The following is a 25564-nucleotide window of genomic DNA, read 5'->3' as shown; positions in this document are numbered from 1 at the left end:
ACCTTTCTACCCTGGCGGACCGGTAAAATTAAATTAAATGTACTCGCGGACGGCCAAAAATTTAAAAGACCGGAACATAAAAGAATAACATATATTTGCGTAATACAATGCAATGTCGGGCACTCAATATGCATCTAGACAAAAAAGGCACACTCAAAAACAGCTCACAAGAAGAAAAACTATCAAATAATGTACCGACCAAAAATATTTGCGTAATGAAATGCAGTGCTGGGTACTCATTATGCGTAAGAGAGGCACACATAAAACATCTCACATAAAAAAACATGTACATGCCAAATCATGTACAAACGCAATTAACTCTAGTGAAAATTTTGCTGCTGTTTAGTTTCCAATATAGGATTGCAAACGATGCCTCAAGGAAGTTTCTGCAACACGTAGCCCTGCAGCGGCGTGCAGTCAATTTCCTTGCTTCGCTTTAATTAAAGCTAGTGATGAAAATATTTTTATATATAAGTAATAAAAATATAAGTAACTCGTTGAAAATACGGACAACAGTTTGATATCTCGATTACTTAGCGATGGGTATTCGTTATCAAGAGATATCCAAAATTGTGACAGTGATTCTTTTTTAAATCTGGACTGTGAAGTAGAATCACAATTTGAATCAAGCTTTTTCATTGGGTTTTAATCCCTCTGCAGTTGATACATGCTTCAAACAGGATGAATTTGCATTACAATGACAAAGTCGTCGGTAATTTGGCACCAGGCTCAAAATCCTACTTTGTTTGCTCAAGATACTGGAAAATATCTCAGCGGCCCATGCTTTTTTGCGCTCCTCGTGACCACCTGCCATATTTTACGGGAGTATTATACTTTTCTTGACTGTTTTTTGGTTTGAACAAAGAAATATGCATAGAGTTTTATTTGGAGGGTCATTTTAATCAGGAAAAGCATGCAGTACAGAAAAAGCACGCGTGCCAATTTTTGGGTTTCTGAATCTTGCGAGATGATGATGGAGCGCATTCACGATGAATCGTAGCCGAAAAAGCAAAAGGTGTGATTCCTTGGCGCCAAGATGTCACGAAAGACGTCGCAATATGACGGCGGAAGAGAAATTGCGTAATTAATCAACCTCGTCTTCGGTAAAGAGATGGGAGCGCATTCGAGATGAAACGGAGCCGAAAAAGCGAAAAGTATGATTACTCGGCGCCAAGATGTCGCAATATGACGGCGGAAGAGAAATTGCGTAATAAACCAACGCAACCTCGTCCTCGGTAAAGCGATTTAGACGGCATAAACCACAAAACACCGAAATTTGCTCGCGGACCGGCAAAAAAGCTTCGCGGACCGGAGGTTGGGAACCAATGATTTAGACTTCAAAATCAGCGTGGCAGTCGTGCGAATGTTCGATAGAAGCAAAAATCTTATTACCGTAACAAGAGATCAATGCTCAAATATATTAAAGGTACTCGGACTGTCCTTGTTTTCCTTGGTTCTGTGATGATGTTGATCACGCATTCCGCCACAACGTAAATCGAAATACTAAATGACCTGAGTCATAGCTGTAGTATCAAATTCGTGTTCAATAGCGGTATTTTATTAGTGTGATTCAGTGATTGAAATCATTATTTTAAAACGGCTAAAATGTTTTACACGTTGTAAAGAACGCACGAACATGGATAGTCGTGGTTTCCCCGCGCATTGACTTCCTTGTTTATTTTTTCGTAACAATGAATCGCAGGCTTCAATAGTGACGTAACAATACAACTTTGAGCAACGCTTTGACGTTCACCCTCAGGCAGATTTTCAATCACGATTGTTAAGAATGTAAATTATTGATAAAATATTCAAATCAATTTGATGAACTAAGCGAATTGACCTAATCTAACTTTGAGATTTGAGGAAATTCCAGATATCGAAATGCAAGTTCTTGGCCAAAGCCACATCTTTTTATTTGCTTGAATTTGTATTTAATGATTATACTCCATGTTAATAAATCTAAGTTGTGTGTGCGTGAAGAATCTTGACTATATACGACGGTCTGCAAAGTCGGATCGTGCCTTTTAGACGCCCTAAGCACCTAAGAATTTGGTGCCCTATATAAAAAAAAATTATATTGATAAAACTGGTGTTCAATGTTATCTTAAATTAAATAAGTAAGTTTCAGTATTCATTACTGATCAAATGTCAAGTTATATGAGTAATTTACATGATATTTTTTGAAAATAGGTTTCATTGAGCTTTGAATCGTTTCATTATTAAACACTAAATTCAGTCAAATTTCCGTAGTGTCCCCTTTCCATTGGTGCACTAACCAGCACGTGCTTATTTATTTTATTTTAGCTCAAGGTTGTCATCATGTTCATATATACTAAATTTTACTGACTAAAAATGTTTAAAACAGTCTCACATACAAGAGATTGGTTGTAGCATGTTGAAAAAATTGCCTTTTTCGGAAACTAATACACCAGTCAATTTTAATTTTTCGTTCTTGAAGATGATGGACCTTTCCTCGAGCATCGATCAACATCCCTGTTTACTTCCTGACATTGGCCAATCAGCAAGATGCAAAAAGTGACGTAATAATGCTCCTATTTCGCATCCGCTCAGACGATTTTCTCACTGAGACGGATTTGCAGGCGCGGTCGTAAAGGTAAAGTATAAGAAGAATTTTTCGGGGGTCAAAGGTCGGGGAAAAGGTCCATTTATGCCACTAGAAAGCTAGTGTATCTCAACATCAGTTCATAAGAAAATTTAGACCTCCAGAAGTATGTGCACTAAGATGGCGCACAACCTGAACATAGTATGTGTACCAGGATAGGGTTCAGGTTGTGCGCCATCTTGATGCACATACTTCTGGAGCGCCGAAAATTTTAGTTGAAAAGGCAGAGATATATTATCTACTTTTGTATGTATGTATTCTCTACTTTTTCTACTATAGCTAGTCGTATAACGTATAACTAGATTCTTTACCAATATATTTAGAATGTAGAGTTGTATAAGGGAAATGTATATTTATTGGAAATTTTCTTTCCGCTTTAAATATATTTCCAATAAATTGCAATATTTCACATAGTTGGAAATGAGTACAACTAAAGTTTAAACAGCTGGTAGGAAAGTTTTCAACCTTTGTTGGCAAAGTTGCTCAAATTATTTTTATTTTTAAAACAGGTTAAACGATATAATCGTCTGTAACGTACGAAATAACTGTTGTAACCACAAGCTTGCATGCAACTTCAACACGAACTATATGTTTTTGGAATCACATTTCTACGTAGTAATAAATGTAGTTTTTACCTATTTCACACGCTTCGACTTCGTGCTAATCTTATCCGAAATTGTAATAATATGACCATGACATATAGCCTAATATCAATTGTGAATAAAACTGTACAATAACAACGTTCATTGCTTTTTCTGAATGAGCTTCGATCGATTTATACACAAAGTTATCAATAAGTTTTAATGCTTATCACAGAAGCTGAAAATATATATTTTGGTAATCGATCTATTCTCGTACAAATTTGCATAAATAACCCGCGCTTTTATACGTCACCTTCATATGGACGAAATACGGTACTGCTGAAAGCGCGTTGTGAGAACATATAGTTACTTTGTAACATCAGCAAACAAGAAATGTTGAGAAAAAGTACTATTGTTAAACCTGTTTATAAAATATTGCATGAGTATTTATTGATTAGTTTTGGCTTAGGTATATTGTGAGAAAATACAGTTACTTTGTAACATAAGCAAACAAGAAATGTTGAGAGAAAGTGCTATTGTTAAACCTGTTTATAAAATATTGCATGAGTATTTATTGATCAGTTTTGGCTTAGGTATATATTTTTCATGATTGGATAGTTCGATGTTTCAATGTGGTTGTATTTTTGGTCTTTTTCAAGATCAAAGCAATTCATTGGAAATTTAACTTCAAATTAAAATAATTAGGGATAGATTTCAAATTGTAGAATAATATTTATAATTTATTTATTTAAATCGTTGTTGTGACACTTTGTGAAATGAATACTTGAAATTAGCCCCCAATTCTAACTTGATTTTTTGAATTATTCTTTCGATCATATGGAACAAAGCGTAAATTTCAAAGATTTGATGAACAGGAATTATCGCGTAGGCACCATTTAATTTTGACAAGTGTTTCCCACAATTTTTAGCCAATTTCATTTGCTTCAGACGCCAAGGGGTCATGAGTTCATTATCGGTTGTAGTAAGCAGATGAGGATACCATAGGAAATTACTGATCAGGTGATGAGTGAGCATCATAAATCAGTAAATCATAGTATTTATTTGCCATGTGCAGTGAATCGGTTTCGATATGAAGCAAAAGTTGGAATTAGACAGTGTATCGCGGAATTATTTTTTGTTGGTTTTGGTTTCATATTCGTTAGAATATGGTCGCGCCAACAATAACTGTTTATTTTTACAAATAACGAAGACTTATGGTGAAATGCGTTGATTACTTGATTCTCTGATGCTGTTACATCATTGCGAAGGAATAACGTTCGGGTAGAAATATTTTCAATTCTACGATATTCGCCAACCTTGGTATTTTAGAAGTCGTGACTCGTGACATGTCCAAATAAACTAATTTCAGCCTACAGTTTGTACTATGTAATTAGTTTACTGATTCTGGTGTTTATATATATATCTAACGTAATCCTAATGCAATCCTTGAATTTTCCGTTGTCAAAACAAAAATTCAAAATATTATTTCCGAAAATCACGCCCTCGGACGCGAACCTAGGCGAATAACTATAATGTAACCAATTTCAGTTTTGAAAAGCTAGTCAGAAAATTATCATATAGTATCCAAATTCAGTTAGACAGTGGGTACCACTTAGTCAATTTAATTATATTATTCAATATTGATCATTTTCAGATTATCAAATTATGTCTCGCAATTATATGATTATGATTTCCGAGATATAATTTAACCTCGTTGAAATTAAATTTTAGATGAGATTATTATTGATAGAATCGGTATGTTATAAGTTATGGTGCACAGGATTATTGAGTATGTGGCCCAAGTCAAAAAGCTGAAGTCTGTTTTAATTCTATTATACCCGTTCATTATCACCGCATATTAGAAAGATTGCCAAATTAGTTTTACTTCCTTTTGTGATAGCAGCCAGCAGTCTTTTGCAGCGATATGTATTATTTTATTAGATCATATATATATATATTATTAAACATTATTATGCTTGTCAAGGAAATGCGTAGATTTACATATTGCGTAACTACAAGCTGCCTTTACGTATACATAGGTAAAATTATCAGTTACGTCACCACCAGTAGCTTTAACATAGCACGCGGTAAAGCGCGATATTCAAAAATCATTTCCATTTTCTCTTATTTGCATTACTTTTAAACGGTTTCTTTCGTTATCTTGGCTGTCAGGGGATAGTTGGCAATACCCAACATTAATCCACAAAGTATGTTTGTCAGCTGTCAAAGCAATGAGCTGAATGTGCATTGTATTTCAATGCGTGGGTTCTACATAGGTATAAAGTATTTAGGCAATAGTGTCACGATAATATACGTAATCTGTTGCTATGCAAATGGTATTTGAGACAATAGATTTGTCTTTTACGACATCAATCAAAGCGTCATATTGTAACGCTATATAAGTGTTCAATATTTCAAGAGATAGCTTGTAAAAGGCTTCTTTTGGCAGTCTATATTTGAAAAGGTCTGTATAGTTTATTTAGAATTTGGAGTATAGTTGTAGAAGATTACCGTTGTCACGAAAGCCGCATATTCTTCTAATCAAGAAAATCCAATTCACAAAGTCCATTCAACTGGTAAAAATGGTTAAATTGTCACTGATTGCTGTATGCAAAACTTGTTGTAAAGCGGGCAAGTTACTCCCGTCGCACTGTGTTGTAAAATATGTAAATAATATTTTTGTAAATGGTTGAAAATCATCTAATGTACACGTAATATGCTGGCTATACCCCAGATTGCGCATTATTTCAGCCGGGTCAGCATTCAGCAGAATGCGTTTTTTTTTCGGCGTTGTTGATCTTCCAACAATACATGTTGAACAGGCATTGATGTGCTTTTGTCCACATTTCCCATGTTGGAGCTATAACAAGTGATAAAATAGATCATTTCCTGATCGTGGCGCATTTTGCAAAACTATGACTCCTATGTGTAGTGTAGTGAGTCCACGTTTCTGTTTACTTTAGTCTGATCAGCACACGAACTTTTGACAATTGTAACTTTGTTATTAGTTCAGTGTAGACAGTATTTTCTTTATATTTATGCGGAGTGTGGCTGTACACACATTTTTTTTCCATTGTTTGTAGACTAACTAATGTAGTAGTCCTATACTGGGTGGTTCCTGTCCATGCGATAAAGAGGAGAGGTCGAAGATTTGATTAGATGAAAAAACACCATGTTTTACGTTTTTCAGTAATATTTTCAACCGGAAAAGGAATCACACCGGAAATATTTCAATTTACACAAATATTTATAGAATAATTAGGAGTCAGCAGAATCTTTTATTGCACTCACGTATATTTATATAAGGAAGGATTTTGTCATTTTAAACCGCCTGCCCACTCATAAATGTTCAACAGTTTTACATGTATCGAATAAAGAAACAAAATCAACCGAAGAATAAATGGATCACATAACACCCAGAACCACATAGGGTGCTCTGTATACCGAGTATAGTGTGGAAACTTTTCGGTGTGAAGAAACACCAATGAAACTTTACAGAAGCTCGAGGAACCTATGTGTAATTGAATATTAATCAAAGACCATATTATACCTCTGCCTTCGATTATATTTAAACAATATGCATAATATATTGATATATATAGACTTCTCGGTAACTTCACAGGACCCCTGGAATATACAGGTGCAATCTTAGGGTTCCGCGGAACAGTAGTTGAAAATCGCTGGTGTAAAAAAGTACTCGTGGAAACGTAAAAATTGTTTCATTTAACCCACCACTGACTTCCAACAACTTTGACCCCAACTGATGAAAATGCAGGTGCATAGCTACCGGAGGTAGGCAAAAGTCATACCTGTGAACTGTGATTAACACATAGTATAGATGTGAATGTACATGTCGTGAAAATATTTTGAATCATCGCGTTTTGAAAGTGGCATAACATTTTTCACTTGCGATGAGTGGAACATTCTCTACCGACTTCATATTTTACTTTCATTTATTGGATTTTATTCATACAGTGTATAGAATAACCCAATTTGCTACAAAATGGCAGCTTTCCCCGAATTCAACAAGGAGTTACTTCACGGAAACAATGAAAACACAACGTCAATGGAATTAACGTGTATTGCCGAAAGAAATTGGTTTATGGTGGCGTTTTTGCCTCTAAATTCAATAGGAATAATCATCAATCTGATTGTCTTATTAGCTTCGATGTTGGATAGAGAAAAGCTACAGCGACAGAATTACATGTTTGCCAGTGTAAACAGTGCACTTTTAAGTCACGTTGTTTACCTGGCTTTAAATATATGGGGGGCAGCCGCAAATGTGATGGCCCAGGATGCACCAAACGTTTTAGGGATTCCAAAAGTAAGTGATTTGTTGTGAAAATTTATTGTATCTTAAATTTTATTTTACAAAATTCTCATCACACACACATAAAGTTTATAAAATCAAACTTCGATTTAAAGGGTGAACCCCTGCCTATTTAAGTATTATACCATCGTACTGAGGTAATGAACGAAGACGTTTTACATGGCTGACATTACCTGGAAGTCTTCCAGTTTACCAAATAGTATTATATCTTACTTCGGGTAGTGAACTTGCGAAACAAATAATATATAATATGAAACTTTTAATCTGAACGGCTATTTACTTCAAATGGTTTACATATCTATTATTTAACTCATATTGTTATTATTGATCGTAAATACTTCACTTTCTTTAACCATCTTAAATGTATTTCAATCTTGTTCATATAGGTAATGTGGACAGTGTGTGAGGCAGGAGTTGCATCCATTGGATTCGGCGTTGTCGCAAACGCTTCTTCTCTGGTTTATGTCACAATTGATAGCACTTTCGTTGCACCAAGATTTGTTGTTGATACAAAAGCTCAATTGAAAGACGATAAAAAGTCGTAAGTAGATATACATGATTTTGTTTTAAAAAGGCAGTAAATGTTTTGTGGATATCTGTGTCAGTATTAATAATAAGTATATATACGTTCAATGTGAAATGTTTAATGCACATCATATTCTGGATAAGACAATATGGTGAACAACATGAGCGTCACAAAATTGATATATTTAAATATGCATGGTATGATTGAATATACATATTTTGCGATATTGCGATAATTTTCCACTATCCAATAAGGTTTTTTTTGTTTACGTTTTTCTATTTCGTATATTTTGTACCATTACACAAACACAATTTGTAATACTCATTTTAAATAAAATAAAATCCTGTTTAAGTTTGATCAAGTACGTAATGGAAATTCAATGGGTAAATGCATCAGAAATATTTCTTTATATCAACTATTCCAGTATTACATTATTTCCATGTACCTGGTGTTTACTTTCATTTGCTCATTTGAATATAGAATCCTAATTATCAATATCAGACCGGATTAACCTGTGTTTAAAGCTCAAATTGCCGATCCTGATGCATAATTAATTTAAATATTGGCTGTCATGAAAATGCTGAACCAATATGCACTTTTAATCCAGCTTTCGTTCGTTCGTTTCTTCACGAATTTGAAATTTAAAACGAAATTGATATCCACATTGGCGTCAGAACCGACTATTTTGCGAAAATTATATACTTCACCTTTTAATTACAAATCAAACAATTTTGTAAACAATGTGTCTGTACCGTAATCAAAATGTAATCAAAGTACTGTAACTCAAGCTATATAAGACTAGCCAAAGACGAACTGGGAATTCAGTTATAGTCAGTAACGAAACACTACTAAGTTCACAATAAGTTACTGTATATTAAATCATCAGTGTGGATGTTACAAAAACCTAATACATAAAATAAGTTTCAGCAAATGTTATTTTCAACAACAAGTGATAATATTTGAATATTACCAGTGGCGCATCTAGATAAAATGTGCCCCTTTGATCTCTGGTTGACAATTTTTAAGGACAGTTGTTGAATTGATATACTTGTACGTTATTATTTGAGAAAAAATACGAGTTTCAATTATTTCCAATTTTAAATTATTTTATCGAAACATTTTACGCGTAAAACTTTTCGCCCTTTTTGCGACCCTTTCCAAACGGCGGCAACGTCTCGTAAACCGCGTCCATGGCCGCCATGCCATAGATACGTCACTGAATATTACATTCAAATCGCAAAGCGTATAAATTTATTGCCCAATATTGCTCAACGGTGTTTACTTTATATTCACAGAAAATTACCGAAGAAACGAGGAATCTCAATCATTCTTATGGCTGTATCTTGGATAGTTCCAATAATCTTCATAACCGCAGCTACTCTGAAATGGAATTGCTCCCAAGACTGCTGGTGTCCATCAAGCAGTTTTGTCGGAGAAGTCTGTCCTCATGATTTCAGATGCTCGAGATTTTTGACACCCATGACCTCTTCATTTCTGCTAGTGAACATTGGGCTTTGGACGGTACAGGTAAATAAATTAGTACGAATATCTGACACAAGTTTGTCTCTGGATATAAAGTCACAGTGTTATTAATAAAAACCGTAAAAAGGTATCGGATACGGAGTGAAACTATGGATCCTTTAGCTGATTTTTTGTTGTTGTTACTCTCGTTATTGGGAAAATAGAGAAAACTAAGAAAAAAAAAGCTATGCAAAGTATTGATTTCGTTTTCAAGGAATTGGAAGACCACGCAAAAACCTGTAATGTTCATGTAAAATTGAATGCTTTGATTAGATATATATTCAATGCTTTAGTAGCTAACTAAATGCCGAGTGCAGCACAAACTTTTTTTTGTGAAAACGTCTTTTCTTGGCATAGAGGTCAAGCACTTGTTATAATCGTTGTGCGTGATGTGCATGTGATATATTTGTTAACTCAAGATGTCTGACTGTCGCTTGACGTCTAACAACCGTCTAGCTGATTATTTTTGGTGTTTTCTTCTGTTTTGCAAAAGTTCAATATGGTAAAGTTATTTTCCGCGTATAGTTACAAGCTGCCTTTACGTATACATATGTAAAATTATCCGTTATGTCACGACTCACGACCAATCGAGACCTTTTGCAAATTTGGTCTTTTTGATTGAACTAAATGAATAGAAAAATAACATATTTTATAAAACGAAGTCAAGACAGATATACCACCGCGCCAATCTTGGCCTTCTCGGCAGTAGGAGAATATAATACAAGATATTTAACGATTTGAAATTTGAATACAATAAGATTTGCAAAAAAAAAAAATAACAATGAAGTATTTGTAGCCGCTTCACGTATTGGCACGAGTCATTCTTCCTTCTAACTCTAACAAATGACTAGTGCGATTCAAAAGCGTCTGATGTAATTAATGTGACTGAAAGCGAAAGTTGGATCAATCAAGTGAACGCGAGATCTATTTTGATAGTTCACTCAGAGGGAAGTTAAATACTATCTTTTAAATGTGAATTGATTTTCACTGTAAGAACATAACATATTTTGAGCCTTAAAATATTGATGATAGTTATGTGCTGCTCTATTTAATATTATCTGATCACTATATTCTCTAACAGATTATATTGTTGATCGGTATGATAGTGAAGAAGTATATCGCTTTCAAAAACTCAACAAAACGTGTAACCGATCATGGAATGCCAGCAAACGACGCCACCACGACAGAGCAAGATCCCGAAAAGAACAATCGAGAGATTGGGTTAACGAGAGAAACGACATCTCTGCGTGCAAGTCCCGCGTGGTCGAACCCGAGATTTCGATTCGCTATTATAATCACTTCTTTCCTTACGGCCGCTTTTGTTCCAACTGCTTTGTCAATCTTAGTGGATGCATTCAAGGCAGACGCAAATCTGGCTCCGGCAAAAATAATCTCCGGCATCTGTTTGTATTTATACATGGTCATGTGCCCGTTTCTAATACTGAAGTATTTTCCAAGTTTAAGGGCATCTCTTTCCCAATTGTTGCATAAGGTGTTTTTTTGCTTTCGGTGAGTTCAGTGTGGGTATGTCGTCGAATTTCATAATAAGTGTTATGATATTAGATGTGTTATTACTGCGATGCGTTACCTGCGAGCGTGAATGCATCTGAATACTTTCGGAAGGCCTCTAATATTATTCTTTCAATCAGAATTTATGTTAAGCTGACACAAGAGTTTCATGTGAAATGGATTCACAGCAAAAACCAGGACAAGGCTTTTCTATTTTCAAGTATTCGTTCATTTACACAATGAAATACAAGTTCGTGTGAAGATATAAGCATTCGTGCCGATTTGACAACTTACTTTCCCGCGGGGGCGACTCGGAAGACAAACTGCATAGTATAGAATAGACAAAATTTTTGGAGTTGGAACCCACTATTTATTACCACAGCTTATGGCGACCCATTTAACTTTAAAAACAATGGATGTCGGTTTTTATTTAATGTTTACTTAAAAATCTCGTGATTTTCTACAATGTAATTTTATTTTTGATAAATGAACACAAAAGACCAAAATAAACCATAGTGTTATTCTTCAAAAGAAAATAAATCTAAATCCTATCTAAATTTCGGGGAAACATTGTATAAAGTGATGCACAGTGTACAAAACTGCTATACGTACAAAAGCCACATGGTCATTCTTTGTTTAGCAAATTTTTGTTTTTTTGACAAGATCGTAAAAAGGAAACTTTCACAGATTAGAATTTAAATTCAATTTAATTTCTTTTGTTTTTTGAAGCTTTACGTATTCGAGTCGCCACCGATCTTAATAACCAGTATACTTATTCAAAGCTTTCTACATCTTTTCAAGACCCACTAAGATTCTTTTTGGGACCCACCAGTGGATCGCGATCCATAGTTTGGGAACCGCTGGAATAGAGCCTATAGATGTCTCATCTAATGAATGAAATTTTGTGTATCACATAGGACTGAATTAAATCTTATAGTTTTACTCCATTTCATTACCATTTTTATGCACACGCCTGTTCTCACTTTATATCTATACAACTATTGTGGAAAAGATGACGCCGATTTAAAAAGTCGGAAATAGAATTGGCGTCTTGTGTATACAACCTTTGCCCGGCTGTACAGAAACTACCCAAATTGTTTGTTTTCAGCTGAGCACACTAAATGTAAATACAAACGCATGTTTTTAAGAACTATCTCAATTTTTATTAAAAGAATCTGTTGAACTCAATTACTTAAACTTGTGAGTGTGATTGTTTATCTTGCACATTATGTTAATTGTACTGTATTAAAATAAAATATTTTTATCGTTTCGTTAACGCACTGGTGACTAGTATTAATGCGGATAATAATGGATGGTCAAAAGAATGCAGAATTCACTCCAAACTTTAAATCATTAAGGTACTCTTTACCTGTTGGTTTGAAAATATTCATGTATGACGAGAGGGGAGATGATAGCTCAATATATAACCATTTGCAAAACTGTTAACGGCGAGATCCAGTAGTTACGTAGCCAACCTGTTAGACTTCTCCCCTTGTCATTCCCCGCGCAGGGCCCTATCGTAACGTTTAACGCCATATAACGTCGCTCATGAATTTTTCTTTAAATGTTTTTGATGCGGAAGAGAAAAGTTAGCGACGTAATCACATAGCTATCTTCAACTTTTCGTCCTGGCCAGTCCAGTTAAATAAAGGGTTTACAATTCCGCACGATGGACTTGGAGGACAACTTTAAATTATGTATTTTTGTCTCATTGTCTTTATCATGAAACTCATCATATCTTCCTCTATACATCAAAAACGATTGGTGACGATCAACTATTGAAACTGAGTATCTATGTTGAGGGATGGTAAAACCCTTTCGTCGTGACATGGATACCCGGAACTGCTAATAATGTAGTTTCTATAGCCTATTGGATAATTGTAGTAGCTCTAGGCACACGAAGCACTGATTTTGCTTGGGTGAGCGTAACATTATATCGACAGCCTATTGCTGTTGGTTTGGCGTTAGAAAAAAATCACGCAACCGCAATTATCACACGGGGAGGAATATAGTTCCAATCACGTAATGGTCACAATCAATGTTCCCTCTAATTTTTTGTAATATGTGTGCGCAGAAATTTTTGTGTGTGCGCACTTTTTTTGAAATGACTAATATTTGTGCAAAAACCAATGAAAAATTTTGGCGTTCTAACCGGGTGATAAGTGGGCCAACAACAAACTTTCTCAACCTGCCAACCGAGAACATTGTTACATTACATCGAAATACGCCAGTGCGCAGTAAATCAATGCGTGTGCGCAGCCTCTGAAAGCTGTGTACGCGCGAACACGCGCACACCTTAGAGGGAACACTGGTCACAATATATATAATTCTTTGTCATTCAGACCGAGTTCATGCATGCATAGCAACAAACTAAACTGGTCCTCTCAGCGCTTTCCAAGAGTGAAACTCTTGCTTGTGTGCCGTGAGATTTGGGAGATCCCTACGAGGTTTCAACAATTCACAATATATACAATTCTTTGTCATTCAGATCGAGTTCATGCATGCATAGCAACAAACTAAACTGGCCCTCTCAGCGCTTTCCAAGAGTGAAACTCTTGCTTGGGTGCCGTGAGTTTTGGGAGATCCCTAGGATTCGGTTAGAGTTTGGCTTCGAGAGGAATGTGGTGAACTAAACGCAAAACTAATAACTGGCGACTCGTTGCCCTTTACTCCGAATAAATATTGAATCATATGTTGTATAATTGAAAATTTCAAAACACTAATAAATCAAATATACATCTGTTACTGCATAATAAGAAAAAATACATTTTGACAATGTAAGATCGTGTAGCAATTCTTTTCACAATAATAGTTCATCTATTTTCTTTGCCCGCCGTTCTGGATGTTGAAAATATACAGCTTCGCCCAAATTAAATTCTCACATCGGTTTTGTAGATTTGTCATAACTTTTCCTCACGCTGTGCTATAATACATTTCTGAAAACTAAATTTAACATTAAGGTCAGGTAACACATACCGCATTAGATTTCTTCTAAAAAGGAGTAATCTAAAAAATTTGGACGTTACAGAGTGAATAAATATAGCGGACGTATTCTACAAATTGAGGAAATTTAAGAAGTTAGACCATTTTACATGGCGTATTCAGGCTTTTGCTGTAAACAAGGCTGTGCACAAGCAGGCAGGATTATCGACTCATAGCTTTGTGTGACAAAAAATCACCTAAAAACATGCTTTTAAAGTAAGCAACAAAAATGACAGAAATTTCATAAAAATTATGTTGCAATCTAATACACTTACACTATAATTCAAATTATAATGGAAATAAAAAGAATCTAAATGTATAACATTCAACTATCTTGTTCTCAAAATTTGAGAAAGTGTCATTCAAAATTGATAAATCATTTAAAAAACAGCATGCAGGGGGCGGTGCCTTGCATTCACAACCATATTGTTTGCCACGAATATCAGAGCCCATTCCAGATAGAAGCTTTAACAGTCAAAGGTACCCTTATTATATCACAATGACAACTGGTACACATGATACCAACCAATGCTGACTTGAGATCACCTTTAGGCACGAATGGGCGGGAGTCAGAGGTCACTATATTTCAAGGCAGATGATAATGCATACTTGTGTATCAGGCACAGTATAATGAGCCATTGTTTTACTGATGTATTTCTAGATGTATTTTAAATTTAGATTCTAGATTCTTATTTTAAATTTTAATATATAAATGTTGTGTTCATTTAAGGGAAATGTTTGGAAAAATAACCGAATGCATGATGAACGTTTTAAATAGTTTGCTTAATCCAAGTACATCACAAGAAGTGGAAGGAATTGAATACACTTTGCCAAATCAGAGAGTAGAAAGCGTAGGATTTTTCATATTTATCCTGGTGAGAGAAAAGCCGATAAGATGGCTTAGTCATATAGCATATTATGATATATGACATACCGGTATATCATATAGATGCATTTTATTGCCATTTCATGTGGATTTGGTCAACAAATCTTGATACGATAGACAGCCAATGATTCATATAATCGAGGTGATCCATACAGGGCCCCAAGGATTTGTACGAGAAACATAGGCGCTCCACAGGCTATTCGTTTACTCATTGCAATACTGAATATTTTTTAAATACAAAGCAGCAAATAATCAGAGTCATTATATAAAGTAATTTTAGTTTACTCAGGAATATTAATCGGTAAATAACAATGTGTTTTTTGTTCTTGTTTTTATAAATTTATTGTGGGGCTCGTTAAATAAGAGTCAACCTCTTCTCCGTCTCCGTAACACTAAAAGTTCCAGAACCTCTGATTCACATGAATGTGAAAACACTAATAAACAATATTCGGATATTTGTACAATTACAGTGATAAATTAAATATACTCTAGCAATAAAATCGAGTGGTGACACTTATGTTTGATATGATATTGAAACTGAAATTCAAATAGAAACAGGCACAACCTGAATGCGGGTATTTTATAACAATGATTGGTTCAGAATCCAAATAATGTCTTGCAACAAGAAACGGCAGTGTGTCTGTTCACACAGCACAGCAGCAATTCATTCTCCATGTTTATATTACACAGGTTTGACAACAATAAGATCTCCAAACAACAAACAAAATTGTGAAGTTAATTAGGAAAATGAGCATCCAGTTTTAAAATCAAATGCCCACCTTATCAAGGGTGTACCAAATTAGCTAGGCAAAGCCGAATCGAAAAAATAGTAGCTATTCACATATCAGTAGGTGCTTGTACTGGGTACGATGAGAATAGCTTGAGTGAGCGTCAAATGAAAATGTTAAAATTTTATCGTTTACAAAAAGACATAAATTGAAAGCGACCAAAAGTGATAAAGAAACTTGATTTATGTTATCTTGTCAGAATATCGTCCTCAAAAGTTGCATCCAGGTTAATACCGGTACTTCACAAATTTAAGCATATAAGAAATCTTGGTGTTCATCTTCTTCAGCTTGAAGGGATCTCGCAATAGCTTCATCCAGCTCTGTTGTGATACCTAGGGATGAATAAGGGGGTGGAGCTTCTTCATTCCTATTCGGACTGACATTTCTGGGGCTCGTACTATAGGTAGCAGAAGGGTATCTGTGTGGGGGTAAGGTCGAGTCTAATGAATTAGTCAGCACATTATTGATATTAGAAAGATCAATGTTTGAAAAATCATTATTTTGGTACGATGTGGAAGGGAGAGTCTGTGAATTTCCAGCAGTATTAGAATATGCTGGACAACTCGAGCCTTCAGATTGTCTGTATCGCATCAAATTTTCATAGTCACGTTTGTTAATATCGGCATCATACATTTGGTTTGCCATTGCAGCGTCATTTTCTAGCCGAGTTTCTCGAGATTTAAGCCATTCTTCATAACATGGATTTTCTATTTGAGCATCTGTGAATGTGTCATAATGACCGTTGCTTAGCCACGACAGCCATATTGATTGCCTTTCCGTGTATTTATCACTCTTTTCTTTTTTTAATTTTTTATGATCAGCTTCTTTCTGATGATCCGGCTCGAAGTAATGCAATGTTGTATGAACAGTAGGATTACTTTTTGTTCCACCTAAAAGATATTTAAAATTTTATTGATGGATCATTCAGCAATGTATATTTAGGGGATAAATACTATATATTTCAATACTATCTTCAGATGAAAATTTTTTGACTAAGTTTAAAATCTACCTTTATCTAAAAACGTGTGTAAGAAATACTAATAATATAACAAGATTCATTGGTCAATTAATAAAATCTTTTGAAAAATCAGTAAAAAATACTAAATTTTCATTTTTTCACAAGAGGCTCTCCTTTTAGTTTAACATTTACTTTTGAATGTATATCATTTATTGCATACCTCATAAATCAAAATTTAATTTAATTATATCCCCTGTATTGCCTTGTATTATCATTATTATTACAGTAGTATTATTTCTCATATAGCAATTTATCTATTAATAAATTTTCAGTTAAACCCACTTATTTGTATCTGGCCCTCCCATATGGAAGGTTGCACAACCCTACTATAAATACAAACAACTGGCTTATTCACACATACATATAATCCCCAAGTATGGCAAGGGATAATTTCAACATAAAATAAACTGTATTACATACTGTATTTTTTTTTTTTCATTGTATTCAAATTTCAGACAAATCGTAAAATCATAGGTTTCACTCTACAAGAACAAATAAACACAAGCACAGCATTATATAGATAATTCATCATAGCTATTTTTAGGCCACATAAATATGTTATTATAGTTATACCCTAATACCCATCCAATACAAAAATGACATCTAATTGACATAATTACAGATATTGAATCTCTAAATTGCATGCATAAAATTGAGATTCTGATCCATTTAATATGAAAATAGCTATTAAGCAATCATTCAATGAACTAGAATAAGATGAAAAATTCAAGATTTGATATTGTGATAGAATATGTTACCCGTTGTAATATTGATATTAATATCAAGTAGGCAAGTCAATGCCAAAATTTCAGGATATCCAGCCCACTCTCCCTCCAGCATTGCTGTCATTAGAAATTCATCCACATTCCCTTCGATGATATTCTGAATTTCCAAAAAATAAAGCTAAATTAACAAATCTTATGACAAAGAAATTAAAAAAAAAGGATGATTATTCCCAATAGGCCCATGATAAAATTGAGTGTTTTTACGTAATTACAACTTTCTCAATCAATTGCCCGTAAAAGCAATAATAAAACTGATCAAACAAAAGATATATTTTTTCTGTCAGCAGACCTTTGTTGTCCAAAAATGATAAATCAGACATTCAAACTTCATAAATATGTTTACATAAGAGAGATAATGGTGCCATTTATAATAGATATATTATTATACTCGTCCAAGCATGGTTTATAATTAAATCAATTTCAAAATGTTCGGCACAGATCAATTTTCTATGAATAAATTACCTCAAAAACATCTTGATGTTCACGAATGTGGTCGACAGTCAATTGCCGTAGCAACATATGTTGACTTTGGTCTAATAATATAGCTTGTGCTACTGCCCGATATAGGCAATTTCCATCTGGTATGATCAGAAATCTGTGAATTAAATTTAGTTCCAATACAGTTACAAAATTGAAAAAGAAGATTTTTTTAGGTTACATATTGTACGCACAGCAATTCAAGTTATGCCCGTAACAGCTGGGATCAGTATATATAACAATATCAAAATCTCAAAACAAAGATTCTGAAATAATTATTGAATTCATAATTACCGTACTGAAAATCAAGATTGTTAATTAAAAAGTAATCACATAGTGCAGTGGTCGGCAACCTTTTTTAAGTGACCGACCGGTATATCCTGATCGAATTTTTGGCGGACCGCCTTTATACAAATGGACTAAGCCTATGTAATAAAGTACGTGTTTCTTATATCCAGCATTCTTCGATATTTTGTTTTTGTAGTTGTCAATATTGAAAACCCGGCCTCAAATGGATATGATGCTGTGGAAGGTAACAGCTTCTAAATCTATATCTGGGCATTGCTTGATGTTCGTTTAGCACAGAGGTTCCCAACCTTTTTATCTTAATTTCCCACTTCCGATTTAAGCTGAGTTATTACTTCCCACTAAATATTGACTCCCTTAAATAGAATAAGTTTTCCCTCAATAATAATTGGTAAGACTTTCTGTTGAAACCCCGTGAGAACATTCATTGCGCCCTCTGTAGCATTCCGAGATAGTGACGATCCGTGTAAAAAAAGTGTTATTCACCGAATAGAACAATTCAACACATAAGATTACAAAGGACGCATAAAAGTTTACATTGTACCGTCAATATCAATTTTGATTTTTTTTATATGATAGACCGGATGTCTGAATCTATTTTGAAAATGCGCATAGCTATCGGACAAGGAGACCTGTTCATTTTTGACGCCGCTGACTCACTCGGCAAAATATCAGCACACTCCACCAGACAAAGTTTCATCAATGTCTCATCGATGTTATGGGACTTTTTAGTCCTTGCTATTCCCAGGACAACTGCATAAGACGCAGTCACTTTAAACTTGTCTGAAATTGCCCCATGCTGTCGAATACCATTTTGCTTTTATTTTTCGTTATTTTAGCAAACTGATAAGGAAATGGATATTGGAAATATGTTGCTTCATTTAATGGGGCTTCATAGAACCATTGGAGATGGTCTTAGTGCAAACAACGCATTGCGTCAACTGCTCAAAATTTTTCTTTAAAAACGTGAAACGTAGCCGAGATAAATATGATTGTACTTTATTAATACATAAGCCATTATCTATATTAAAAGTTTACCACAATGACGGGACATACCAGACATTTGTCCATCAGGGCAGGGCGTATGCCTACCCAATTTGCCTCTCCAAGACATTTGAAAATACACTGTGCCCCTTAGCGACTATTCAACAAAAATCTTCTTGCATAACAATCAGAGCCTTGGTACTCATCCGAGACATGTCTGTGAGGTTGTTATCGGTCGACCGAAGATCAAAATTAGTTACATGAGCACAATCAGAATAACATGGCCAACACCGTGATAGTTTACCAAAGTTTCGAATAATTGGATGGGAATCTTTTTCCACTCCATGACTTATATTGTGATTTTCATTGTGTAATATTTAATAATTGTGTTATCGCGAATACATTTTTAGAGGAGCATTCAATTTCCCACCAGGAACCCCCAAATTTCCCACTAGTGGGAAATTTTCTATCGGTTGGGAACCACTGGTTTAGCAAAAACTAATGCGTTGTGTTTGTCTGGTTTGTTGTTTGGTGCTGTTTTTAGTCATAGGGGTTGTGGTTGGATTGTAGAGATATTATTAGGCCCCTGTCTGTTTTTGTGTCACCTTTCTGCGGACCGGTAGTAACCTTTCCACGGACCGGTGCCGACCACTGACATAGTGCATGTTTCTATTACCCGATTTCATTAACTTTCTTGGCCCCAAAACTAGCCAGATAAAAATATATGTCATAATTAGAGCACCAGCTGACATAGGTTTAAACTAACAACAGTGGAGTGGTTCATGCACCCAGTTCATCATGTCAAATTGTGCTTCTTAACTGAAATTTAGCATATCTTCCCCCCCCCCCCCTCCCGTTTCCCATATTGTCTAAAATGATGCAAACACTCTCACTCTCATAATGTATTTGCTGATACTACTTAGACTGAAACAGAAATTTGAAAATTTGACAGACCTGCTGGAAACCAGTACATATGGTAATATAGTTTGGTAAAATGGGCTATAAATTGACCAAATATGAATGATACTGACCTGTGAAGTTTATATTCTTTTGCAATGAATTTATCTTGCTCCAGAATTTCGATTTCATGTTCTTGTTGTAAAGCAGGATTTGCACTCTTTTCTTCCTTTTGTTCACTTATGGTATTTTTCTGTATTGCTAAGTTCTTTAAATTTTCTTCAACATTGTGTTTACTTACTTTTTCAGCAGTTTGAACATTATCCCTATTGTTAGAAGGAACTTTGTCTTTCACTGACTTTTGTTCCTCGTATTTTTTTGGATCATATGGAAACTTTCCGTGGCCTTGAGAAGCAACAGGTGTAACAGAAGAATGGGAATTTTTCTGTGTGGAAATTCTAGTATTAGTTTGCGTTCCTTCATGAAGTGAAGCATGTAGCTTGCCATAAGGACCAGGCTCATGTTGAACCGGAATAGGGATGCGTTTTTGTGTGCTGGGCCGTTGTGTTTGACTCTTTTTTGGTACAGAAGGTGGGTGTTTATCCCGCTTGGCATTATTTTCACATTCGATAGATTCAGGAACTGTTACTCTTTCTGTTTCACGTATTTGTTCACTGATGGAGTCTTCTAATTTTTCAACAGGAATATTTACTTTACCACCAGATATTTGTCTTGATATGGAATGAGGAGCTTGCCCTGTGAGAGATTTCCTCCTAAAAATAAAATCAGTCACATAATATCTTAAGTCAATTTGCATAAAAAAAAGAACATCACAGTCAGCATTATTTTATATCTTGGCTGGCATGAAGAATGGTTAAGTAAAAATTATGCATAATAAATTGATAAAAATTTATATAATAAGTCATGAAAATGTGTTAGCATTCAAATCACTACGCTTGATAATAACACGAAAATTACTCAAAGAATCAGATTCAAAAACTTTGATATCTCAAGGTTAACACATCTTGCGTTCAAGTCCCATGATCACCACCTCGCCAAGAGTGTAATAAATTGGGCAGAAAATGTCGAACAGAAAAGATTGCGGACATACTAAATATGATAGTTCCTTACATATCATTAGATGTTAATTAACTTCTTATACAGAGCCTTGTTCAGAGTAAAAAGTGTAAATAAAAGTTGTATAAAAATATCACACAACATGGTAGGTTGAAAATTATAGGTGCATGTGGCAGGACAACTGTATGATCAAAAATAATTCCCTCAATTCAGCTGCTGAAGGTTTTTACTCAAGTACTAAATCCATCATTGAAATGTGACCGATCAGAATAATTTCTTCTAATCAGTCATTATCCAAAGCTGCTATTTTTAACATTTTCACTATCTTTTTTTACTGCCTCTAGATCAGGGGTGGGCAACTTCTCTAGTCGGTGGGCCAGATGTGGGAAGATGAAGTCCTCGGCGGGCCGGATTATTACAAAAATACTTCGGTATCCAATCTCTGTCAATTTTACTTTTCTTGGGATATTCCATGGTTAATAAAACTTAATATAAAATCTATTTATGTTCAGAATCTAAATATAACTGATAACAGTAGTGGGGAATGTTTACAACGCTCTCTGTTTTGACCTTATATTGTTTGTTTAACAAGTGTGCGAGGGTGAGAATAGAGCAATTGGCAACTTTCAAGAATAATGCGTCAGACCACATTACAGAGTGTGGTTGGATACAGTCAGCGGGCCGGTCAAAATCTCGTCGCGGGTTGGACCAGGCCCGCGGGCCGTATGTCGCTCACCCCTGCTCTAGATTCATCTACTAAACATCTAATGCCCAATACTGTACCAGACTTGGAGACAGCCAAGCCAAATAAATGATGGCTACTGTGTTGTAATACATGATACAATTTAGCGTTCTTGCTGGTCTATGAGACTGTGGAACTGTAAAACTCCGCATGGTTTCTCTGACAATGCTACAGGGGGGGGGGGGGGATACTAACCCCATAATTTTCACACTATAAATAGTCAAAATGTTTACTACATGATATACTTTCAGAATAAATTTCCTTCGTCCAAGGGTTAACACTATATGCCTGCTCAAAGTCAACCAATAAAACAATGTATTTGCGATTGAACAACGGATTGGAGGTCTAGCATTTTGAGGCTCCAATAATCCCTCTGCTGCATCAAGACTTCTAATGTATTTGTCATACGCAGACGCACATGAAACAATTTGACAAATCTTGACTGAATACCGTCGATGATTCAACATAAGTTGGACTTCGGAACTAGACACAACTAGAGACTTGGAACAACGCTCCCTCCTTCGCCCGCCCAAATAGACAAAACTTTTCAGATGGTTAAAAGATATATTACAATGGTTGTGTGTTCCTTATACTTTTTGTTTTTTTAACAAATTCGTAAAGGAAAGTTCCGATGTAATATTTTGCTTGCAGTGGGCTTTTATGCTTCAACTTTATCGAGTCTTTGTGGAAATATCCTTGGCCAGTACTGGATTGATTGATCGAAGATATGACACTCAGTTTTCATTTTTTTTTCAATATCTGAATATTATTTAGAATATTGAAGTTAATAACATCTGCTTTATAGTGTCTAAACCACCCTAGCTCTTAACTTGTCTGTCTTCACTTGCAACTTCATTATAATTACTCTTGCTTCGAGTTAAAAATCAGAAATTCCAGACATAAAACAGTAAAATATGCCTATAACTGTATACTGTTTAACAATGTTACATCAATCAATCAATCAATTTTATTTTGGTCTCTCTGGTATAAAACAAAACAACAACAAACAAAACGCAGAGGACCTGGAGGCAAGTATAACTTAAAGACAAAGTTAAAAATGTAAAAATACGCGCCTGTCTACCAAAAACAGTCAAATATGACAATAAAATAAAAATACACGATACAGAAACAGCAATAACTTCAAATAAATCGATTCAATTCTGCAAACACTGATCAGAGGAAGAACAGGGTAACACTTTATAAGAACTAGAGAAATTGATAGATAATATTGTAATACAGTAATATTCATATATTGCAGTACCGGTACCGGTATTTATACTATTCCTATGCTATGTATTACATGCAAATGGTACCATTAAAGAGTAAGCTATAAAGTATTAAAAACAGTTACGGCAAATACCTGAGTCCTCTCTTGAAATTCTCGTCTTGGTTGTCAATTTCAAACGCAAAAGTGCTGGGATGGAATGAAAAAATTGGTCTGTGTTTCTTGTGTCGCTTTGCCTCATTTTTACTTGATTTGAATATATTCATTTTTGATCAGAGCTATTAACTCCTATTAATTGGGCACTAGCTAGAAAAGAAGTCGAGATTTACACAAAATTATATCCAATATATACCAAGACACTTCCTCGCATTTTCCCGTGCGTTCTGGATGAAAGACAGTAAACAAAATAATGTTCGGTGATTCCCCTAAGTATACGCACGTTTGCGCAAGTGTGGTCACGTGTGACGTTCTTTGGCCTTCATCTTATGCCTCGAAGCCACACTAACCAGGCGTAATTTCTAAAAATAAAATGACGTATGCCTGTTTTGTGGCTTGAAAGTGTTTACGATTCATCTTCGGTATGCCATTACGCCGGCAATGCTGCTCCAATGACGATGTTGCGATTTTCACGTGCATATTATATTACTCTTTGGTATGATAAATTTTTCTCTGTCCCAAGCAGAATGTCATCATAGATCATCTATCCATCGCTATATAATGACAATACATCCCATTTAATTAAACAATTATTTTATCAATACCCAAGAATGAAAAACCTCACTTACACCCTTTGTAACCAATTTATTTCCATATCCTACTTTACTTAATTATAGTAATTTTTACTGTTACCGGTAACTTTAATTACTTATTACAATTCGGACTATAATTTGGCAATAATAGGCTCTAATTTGGGGAATGAAATGGTCTCGCCCACCTCTCCATGCACCCAATTCTGGCAACTTTGGTAGGGCAACTTGGCATGTGACTCCAACTATAATCAGCTTGGCAATATGTTTTCAATAGAATCTTCCTTTTATATTTTAATTAACGATTAGAAGATCGATCAATTTGGCAATGGCAACCATTACAAAAATATCAATATGGTGTGGCAAATAAATTTTTTTTTCTAGTATTTATTATTTTTTTTTGTTTACTGTATAGTATATCCTAAATTTATCGCGTTTCATTCTTACCTAAATAACTTCTCAGTGGTTGTGTGTGTGTGTGTGTGTGGCTGGAGGGTGCATGTGAGCGTGTGTGAAATAACTTAATAATTTTAGGTCAGTAAACACGTACCACTTCCTCTTAGCAAAACCTTCCATCTTATATTTTGTACGTTATAAACCTTATCTAAGGTTTCGTTTGCTCCCCTGATTTCATAATCAGTTTTTATTGATTTGTTTTTATCTGTCAAATGTATTGTTATGCTGATTATGGAGTCGAAATAAACTTATACTCTAACTACAACTTTGCCAGGTTGGAAAAAGGGATGGATATAGGGGCGTGCCAAACTTTTCTGCTGCCCGGGGCGAGTTTATGATAATGATGCCCCTTGTCCTTAACTTAAAAATGTTTGGGGGTATAAACAGATTATAGATATTGTTATACATGAGAATAAATAAGGTCAATTAAGATAGAAACGTTTATTTTATTAAATAAATCATCAAACTAACATGTATAAGATCGAACTGATTTATTAACAAAAAGCAAGTCATCCATTTTTATGTCCAATCGCTACTTTGCTGTCAACTAATGTCTGAACGATAGACTCTCCCACCTCGCTCGTCAGGAATTTCTTTTCAATGCTAATCAAAATTAAACTTGACAGGCGTTATTTTGACATCGAAGACCTCAAACATGTTTTTATCAGTTTCAACTTTGAGAAATAACGTTGGCAACTAGCAATTGAGTAGCCAGTTGTGAGTAATAAACAATATGCAATGTACAAAGTTGGAAAAACATCCCAGTCAAGGTCAACCAACGAAGCAAGAAAATCTGTAGCATTTTTTGGAAAATCTCTGTTACCACTTCGGAAAAGCGACGTAACAGGGGGAGAGGCAGGTTAGTTGATGCTGTAGTTTAGTTGATACAGCGCTTCTTACGACCGTGCAATGCACTGTAAGAAACTGATGCGCCACCTGGTGTTTGGCCAAAATATGATCTTCTTTTCTGCAACTCGTCTGACGATGTTGGTTGCAGCACGTTTAAAATTTTCGAAAAAAATCAATTTTCAAGATCCGAAGTGAAAACGTCAAATCAAGGTAAATTAATTATTTTTTCAGGCATTGTAACTGAGGGATGCAAGCG

General features: G+C 35.0%; 2 protein-coding genes across 3 annotated transcripts; one reads left to right on the top strand and one right to left on the bottom strand.

Annotated features, from left to right (window-relative positions):
* The first annotated feature begins 5582 nt into the window (after positions 1 to 5582).
* On the top strand, positions 5583 to 12364 carry LOC120344376 (uncharacterized). 2 transcript variants are annotated; one of them, XM_039413585.2, is made up of 5 exons: positions 5583 to 6996; positions 7180 to 7528; positions 7921 to 8075; positions 9356 to 9587; positions 10663 to 12364. In XM_039413585.2, exons 2-5 carry the CDS (start codon positions 7208 to 7210, stop codon positions 11092 to 11094), a joined length of 1140 nt encoding a protein of 379 aa, XP_039269519.1. In that variant the 5' UTR covers positions 5583 to 6996; positions 7180 to 7207; the 3' UTR covers positions 11095 to 12364. The 2 variants fall into 2 exon arrangements, with proteins under 2 accessions (XP_039269519.1, XP_039269511.1); XM_039413577.2 differs by lacking the exon at positions 5583 to 6996 and having other exon boundaries at positions 7048 to 7528.
* A 1408-nt stretch (positions 12365 to 13772) lies between these two features.
* On the bottom strand, positions 13773 to 23847 carry LOC120344080 (uncharacterized). The gene is made up of 5 exons (XM_039413166.2): positions 23393 to 23847; positions 20348 to 20986; positions 18012 to 18144; positions 17523 to 17646; positions 13773 to 16636 (listed from the first exon to the last, which is right to left on the bottom strand). Exons 1-5 carry the CDS (start codon positions 23521 to 23523, stop codon positions 15996 to 15998), a joined length of 1668 nt encoding a protein of 555 aa, XP_039269100.2. The 5' UTR covers positions 23524 to 23847; the 3' UTR covers positions 13773 to 15995.
* Positions 23848 to 25564: the final 1717 nt, after the last annotated feature.

Source organism: Styela clava, chromosome 1, assembly GCF_964204865.1.
Source record: "Styela clava chromosome 1, kaStyClav1.hap1.2, whole genome shotgun sequence".
Lineage (NCBI taxonomy): Eukaryota > Metazoa > Chordata > Ascidiacea > Stolidobranchia > Styelidae > Styela > Styela clava.
This window is presented reverse-complemented; position numbering and strand designations above follow the sequence as displayed.